Raw genomic sequence first — 7,443 nt, 5'->3', positions numbered from 1 at the left:
GGCTATGATGCTTGTGAATATCTGGAGTGGTCGTCTGGAAGGCCTACTCCTCACTTTCCCTATGGAACAGACCCTTGTTCCACCTCTAACGCAAAATTAAATTGAACAAAAACAGAAAACACACGTGCCACAGGCCTCCTTACTGAGCACTGATACACTGCCCCAGGCGCATCCTCCAGGCTGAGACTCTACACTCACACCAGCCACCCTATGCCACACCCGCCCTAGGCTACAGCCGCCCTCCCAGCCTTGACAGACAAAAGAATACTGTGGTTGCAAACTCCAAAACTTCCCTGAGAACCTTGTCCATGAGCTTCCACTGGAGACTTTGAGCTGCTCTTCAGATTTCTTCCAGAAAACAAAAATAAATCGCTTTGTAATACTTCAGTGACCCCGTACCCTTTTGTGGGAGAGGTCATGGCTCCAAGCCTGGTGGGGGCTTCGTGGGCGACACTGATTTCCAGGCACCCTTTTAGATGAACCACCCAAGGCTGCGCTGTGCTGCAAATGATAAGTCACTGTGAATTGGGGATCCCCACTGCACGGGCAGGGCGTGGGAGGTGATGACAAGTTGGCGGGGGTGCTCTTCAGGGAGGCATGGTCTAGACCTGGATGCCCCTCACAGCCTGCTTGATGCTCTCCAGGAGGGCCTTGTTCTCAGGGTTTTGGTAGCACTCCTGGTTGGAGTACATATCAGTGAGGGTGCTCACGTAGGCATCGAAATTCTGTTCACATATTGGCTCCTAGAAGACAGAACCAGGTTAGCAAGCCCTGTCCACCTGTGTCCCTACATGACCCAAGAAGAGCTCATGCCAGCCAGGACAGTGCTGTCTGCATCACCCTCGTGCAGAAACAGTGGGTGTTTCTCTCTGCAGCAATTCTAGCAATAGGCTCTCTGCTGTTGTAACCATTATTCTGTTTGGGATTTGTAAATGGTTTGGGAGGGCTAGAGCTGCCATGTGCCATTCGGAGCACAGAGAATCTCCACAAATGGTGAGGACACTCCCCACAGAGCCCAGAGGCAGGCAGGTGAGAGATACCCTAACCCTCCCGCCAGCTCAGCTGTGGCACTTGCAGGGCCATGCACTTCCTACCATGTGCGGAAGGCGGATATTGGCGAGACTTTGGATGAGGGCCTGGCTCAGGCCGGACAGCTCCAGAAACAGGGCTTCATTCTGCTCCTCAATGAGCTTGTTCTCCTCTTCGATGCTCCTCAGGTTCTTCTCCATGGAGGAGATCTGTGCCAGAGAGAAACTCGAGGTATCTGGAGGAGAGGCAGGGACACTGCCTTCCTGTGGGGATCCTGCCTGCAGGTAAGGAGCTGGCAATGCCAGCGTCCTAGATGCAGAAGAGAAAGGCAAGGGCCTTCTGGAGACAGCCTGACCCAGAGGGAAGCCAGGGAACGGTGCGGTGACTGAGCAGGGGGGCTGTAGTGGCATGGTTCTCTGGCCCTGTCCATCCTGCAGTGTGGAGTGAGAGCACAAACCCCACAGTGCCCCAGTCTTGAGCTCAGATCCCACCAGCTGTGTTCTTCACTTCTCTATGCTTCCTGTTGTTACATGTAAGATAGGAATAACAGCCCACCTTGTGGAGTATTGGACTGCCCTTGCATCTTCCCCTCACTAAAAAAACTGACAAACGCCTTCTCCAAGGCCTCACAAGCAGTCTTCTCAGGCCAAGCACAGGCAAGTCTTCTCACTTTCCCACCCTGGTCATGAGCCTGCCCAGGGTCATGCTGGCCCTGCCCCAGCCTGACTGTCCATCTTCAAGGAACCTCAGGGGCAGAGGCTAAGAGCCCAAGACCATGTGTATGGCCCACAAGTGCAGGGCCAAGCACCCTCCTGGTGGGGCTGTGGACAGGTCAAGCCCTCTTTTGTCAGTGAATAGCAAGCAGGGCACTTTAAAATAAAGGAGTTGTGGCAGAGAAGGACCTGATTTCTCTTCGCCTTTACCCTTCCAGAGAGGGCAGCCCTCACCAAACTCTGTCAGAGTGACTGGGCCTCTGAGTCCTTCCAAAGGGATTCCAGTGAAAGGTAGTGATCTGTCTTTTAAAAGATTGCTTTTGGAAAATAATGAAAAACCAGAGATGTTACCCTAAGGACACTAAGACTGATAAGGGCCCCAGGGATGTTGAGAAGGAAAGGAGCAGGGAACACAGGTGCAACCCCCACAGTGCTATATCTCTACACCCAAGAGACATCATTAGGAGACGGACACAGTTCTCTGAACCTGGGGATGCTATACCACATGTGCATGACAGAGTGGACACATTCCTGGGGTCTGTCAGGTGCTATATTTATGCAGGCTGTTGAGTGACAAGTGGCCAGCATTAGCCTGTTTCCCAGTTAAGAAAAGAGCAGAGCAGCAAAACGCATAGGGTGGGAACATGTCTTGTGTCTGCTGTAGCCTAGGGTAGAGGGCAGGCCCAAAGGTTTGCCACGTCACTCAGCTGGTTCAGACAGACCCCAGCTCTAGAGAACAGGCTCCCAGGCACCACACTAACAGGACTACCAACACCACCAAGACTAGGAAGCCTAACAGGACCACTGACTCTGATACAACTACTTGTATGTACCAATGAAACTAATACCAGTAGTCATACTAATCTTAATGAGACTGGCAAAACTGATAGTGTTACTGACACCAAGCTGGCCACCAGCCCTGGAGTGCACCAGCACCAGCAGCCTGCCAGCACTCGCAGTGACTTTAAAACCAGCACACATGGGTAGCCAGCATGTCCTAAGTGTTCCTGGCGGACTGATCACAGTGTCCACCAGCTCAGCCCTGACAGTAACCTTGACAGGTGCTGATGGATGCTGCACTATTCCCAGGACGGACATTTGGGTTGGGAGGGCAGAGAACCCAGAGGTGGGGGACAGTGCTACCCACCTGGGACTGCAGCTGCACCATAGCAGCCTCCATTTCCGAGTTGGATTCATTCAGGTCTCGGATCTCCTGGTTCAGCTGCTTAATCTCCTCGTCATTCTCCAGCACTGTCCCGGAGAGAAACCCCAGTGGTGGCTCTGGGCCTCAGGCCCAGGCCCATGTGATATGGGGAGGCCTGCTTTCTAGGTAGAACTAGAAATTCCCGGTGTAATAGAGGACCTGTGCCTGGTTTTCTGAGCTCATCTCTTTCTGGGGTTCAATACCTCACATTCCACACTGGTAAAATCTTTCTTGAAAACTGAGACTTGAGTATTTGCTGTTTGCTTCCTCACCTAGGTTGCAGGTGGGAAAGGCTTCAGTTTTTTGGGAGGTATTAATTGCTAAGACAAAAACAGAAGTTTCTCCAGATCATGATAAATTTCCTCACGTAAGTGGAAGTGAGTCATACTCTCCACAGACTAATCAGAGATAGTTTCTGGTAGAATTGATCCCAGTGGTCAATGAATTCCCAGAGAGCAGGCATGACCACCCAAGTCCCAGGAGTCCAAGACATGGGCATCAAGGCCTTCAGAGCCAAGATCAGGAGAGCTGTCAACTCAGGGTAAGGGATCTGCTTCCGCCATGACTTATTCCAGGAGGGGCTTCATCTCCCTACCCCTTCCTACCAATACAAAGAGGATCCAGTCTCTCATGCACCTGGGTCCCCAGTCCCACGCAAGGAAACCCAGGAAGACATTCTTACCGTCACTAGTCTTGAACTTTGAGCTGAGAACCTCTTCCCCTGAGAGTTTTCCCTTCTTTCCAGCAAATGTTGCTCTAGGACAGCCTGACAGACTGGAAGGAGAGGTCCCATATCATTGACCAAGACAGGGTCCCACACTGTGACCAGGGCAGGGTCAGACAGCATGGCTAGCCCAAGGTCATAAACCATGATCAGTCCAATGTCATGCTTTATGGGCCAGTACTAGGCCAGTTGCATCTTACCCAGATGACCCTGAGAGCCTTCCTATGGTCAAATTGATTCCCATCACCTCTGTGCACTTCCTGGGGTAAAAGAAGCTTCATCTGGTAAGGGCAGGGGCTGGGAAGGTGACACCCTGGCTGGGAAGGCGTGATTTGGGAAGGTCCCCCTGGCTCATTTGTAGCACTTTGCAGCCCTAACCGCCCCTTCAACTAGGAGGCCCTCATAGTGGACCCTGTCCCTGAGAGACCTTTCAGGGTGTGGTTATAATGATATTCACAGATGGCTCCTTGGATATAGACATTAAAACAGAAATATGCATAATAATATGTGGATTCTCAGGCACAATCTTATCCATATTATAAATAAAGGTAGACTGAGGCCAGGCGCAATGTCCATAGGAAGCCTGGGATGTGCCCACCTGGCCCAGGCCCAGCAGCCTCCTCACTGGCCTCTCCTCAGCAGCCTAGAGCTGTGCCAGCCACCCAGGGCAGACCTTGGCCTCTCTCCTGCACCATCCCAGGGCCCTTTACTCACAGGGCAAGCCAAGTCCTTGCCCACTGGCATTCTGGTAGGATCCAGGCTCCAAACTTTCTGCTTCATCTCCTTTTGCCCTCTCCTCCTGGCTCCTCCTGGGTCTCCACCTCTGCAGACCCAGCTCCTCCAAATTTGTCCAGCCCTTCCCAGGTCCAGCCACTCCTCTGAGGGTTTGTCCCCAGATAGCTCAGTCAAGTTCCTGCCTCCTCCTCAGAGAGGCCTCCTTACCCCCTCCCCACTGCCTCTTACCCAGAGCACTCTCCACCACTCACCATACCAGGCATTTTATCTATTTACCTGCTTACAGGCTGTCTCCCCACCTACCCTGCCAAAATTACACACCACATGGACCAGGGATGGGTGTCCTTCTGTTCTCTGCTCTCTTTCCAGGGCTTGGTACACAGTGGTGTAAATACTTTGTTAACTGAATGAGTTAATTAATCTTGGAGGGTTAAGGTTAGGGTAGAGGAAAGGGAGGGAGGCAGGGAGGGAAAAACTTGTCCAGAGGACTTGGCAGCTCATTAAGAGAATGTGAGTATCAGACACACAGCCCTGCTCATGTGTGGCCTCCACGTCCAGCAGAGCACCCAGCCCAGAGACCTCCTGAGGATGTGGGAGGGAGGCTATGAGAGCAGATACATGGTACAAATGCAGCCAACACCATCTCCCAGCACCAACCGAGATTCTTTGGCTTCCCTCCATCAGCTACCCATTTGGCCTAGCCTTGCTCTTTCCTTCCTTTCTTTCCTTTCTTTCTTTCTGACAAAGTCTTGCTCTGTCACCCTGGCTAGAGGGCAGTGGGGTGATCACAGCTCACTGCAGCCTCAAACTACTGGCCTTAAGTGATTCTCTTGACTCAGCCTCCCACAGGGCTGAGATTACAAATAAGAACCATTATGCCCAGCCCTGGCCTTTCCCTTGAGAATCTCTGGTCATACAGAGCCCTTGTCTGGGTTTCCCTCAGAAGTCTTCCCTCAGCACCAAATCAGGGTCCCTGCTTACTGCACAGACAGGGAAGGGTGAGGGGGTATAGTTACCTTCTGTGAGTAAGAAAGCTCCCATTGGCATGGCCAGAGCCATCACAGCCTGGGGTGGGGCAGGTTGGCCCCTCGTTCTTTAGTGACTTCCAAGAGAATGACGAGCCATTGAGGGAACCTTCTTTCTGCCTCCGGGCAGCCAGTGGGCAGCCCGATGCACTTCTGTGAGAGGCATATTTGCCACTGATATGACCAAGCCCCACACAGCCTGGAACTGGGCACCTGGGCACAGAAGATCCAGAGGTGAGGATAGAGGTACCAAGGTTGGAAGGAGAAACCCAGAGACACTCCCAAGACACACACAGAACCTAACCTTACACACCAAGGGGGGACTCCTGAGTGAGACAGGGAGGAGAGCCAGAGTCCTGGAGGCTCCAGAAAGAATCTAGGCCTTCCAGGCTAGATATGACCATGGCAGGGGCCATGCATCTGGGCCCAGAAGCTGGCCCTTAGGTCCATACCAAGGCCTTGCTTCTGGGATCACTTCTTTGCCACTTAAGCAATTTGGAATTATGTTGCCAGCCAAAACCACCCAGAAGCTACTCCTTGGGACCTCGCACCTAGTATAGGCCTGGGGAGGCCTGGGGAGCCTATGGATCCCAGGAGGATGAGAAGAGCACCCTATGCCACTTGGATACCCCACAATCACTCCTGCCAAAGGCCAGCCTGAGATGCTATTTTCCTTTCCTTTGTTCTGGGTATTCAGGGAGAAGGAGAGAAGCCTTTACAGAACTAACACAAATATGGAATGACAAAGGCTCCAGGCACAGACTGGGTCAGAGACAAACAGGATAAAGCAGAGGGCCAAGGGCCAATGCCTCTCTGGGTGTCTGTCCTGCTGCCTTGGGGAGGAATCTGGACATGATTCAGAGATCTGGGGGACCAAATCACCCACAAAACCACACCTGGCCTTGGACAAGATCTTCAGTCTACAACTTCCAGTCTTTTTTTCTCCAACAAATGAAACTCATCCAAACTACCACCTGTCACACATTCATTGTGTGCTAAATTCCTGGTTGCACAGGACTCAGAGGAGACACCATTGCTCCATTTATAGAGGTCCTGGGAGATACAGCAAAGTCAGGGCTGGAAGCCTTCAGAGGACAGAGGGCTGTCAGAGGCTCCTGCTGCAACAGGTCTGTAACAGAGGCTAACTGCCCCCACACACACACACTTCTCAGAGGCAGCCATTGCAAACATTCTTCTCAGCCACCTTATCCAGGGCCCTGCTTCCTCCTCTCTCCTCTTGGGTCCTTTCTTATTCATCCCACCCACCCAGCCTACACACACTCACAGGAAGTCCACTGGGCCAGTCCAAAGTCATCTCAGCTAGCAGTACAGAGCAGAGGCCACAGCACTGCCAGGGGCTCTCATGGAGGCTTTGAAAGGTTCCTATTCAGTATCTGACCGCCCCCCCCTCAAACCTAGAAGCCTCACAACTGGGCCAGGCACAGACAAGCTTGAGGTGGAGGCATGGGCCAGGCACCTGCTGAAGTGCAACATCCTAGGATCAAGTGACCAAATGAGAGGCGGCTCTTTAGTCACTTTACACAGTGGAATCTGAACTGAATTTTTTACTCACTTTCTCACAAAACCCTAAGACTCTTCATCAGGAGGAACTATTGCTAATCACTGGAATTGTATACATAGATACTATTTCAGATATGGTTTCTTTCTCTCAACAGTCAATATTGGACTTTCAGAGCTGTCAGGGGCTATCATGTTGAGATATGAATGGGCACCAAGTTGGTATGGCTCCCAAGTTCCATTAGCAAGCTGGTGTTTCCTCACATTTGAGGGGGACATATGAGAAATGTGGCCAGGACCAGGGACCAGAGGTGCCTTTCATTTCAGGTGTCAGTGTGGCCAGGGGCAGGGTGGGCCCCCTCCAAGGGCAATGGGTAAGGCAGAAGAAGCATTCAGCTCCTGACACACACACACACACACACACACGCACACACACACCCCGCTGAAACTTCTATAGACATTTTCTGTCTCTCTCTCTCTCTCTTTTTTTTTTTT

General features: G+C 52.0%; 1 protein-coding gene across 1 annotated transcript in view; it reads right to left on the bottom strand.

The window, feature by feature from the left end:
• Positions 1 to 602: 602 nt before the first annotated feature.
• MYT1 (myelin transcription factor 1) overlaps positions 603 to 7,443 on the bottom strand; it is a 47,620-nt gene continuing 40,779 nt past the window's right edge. Inside the window, exons 18-22 of the mRNA XM_012803963.1 lie at positions 5,422 to 5,643; positions 3,629 to 3,720; positions 2,890 to 2,993; positions 1,095 to 1,238; positions 603 to 743 (exon numbers count right to left, since the gene is read on the bottom strand). Of these exons, the coding sequence (XP_012659417.1) occupies positions 603 to 743; positions 1,095 to 1,238; positions 2,890 to 2,993; positions 3,629 to 3,720; positions 5,422 to 5,643 (703 nt within the window). The remainder of the gene's footprint in view (positions 744 to 1,094; positions 1,239 to 2,889; positions 2,994 to 3,628; positions 3,721 to 5,421; positions 5,644 to 7,443) is intronic.

The sequence above is a fragment of the Otolemur garnettii genome, unplaced genomic scaffold (genome assembly GCF_000181295.1).
Source record: "Otolemur garnettii isolate 467f Iridium unplaced genomic scaffold, OtoGar3 scaffold00023, whole genome shotgun sequence".
Lineage (NCBI taxonomy): Eukaryota > Metazoa > Chordata > Mammalia > Primates > Galagidae > Otolemur > Otolemur garnettii.
Note: the sequence above shows the minus strand (reverse complement) of the source record. Positions and strands in the feature narration are given on the sequence as shown.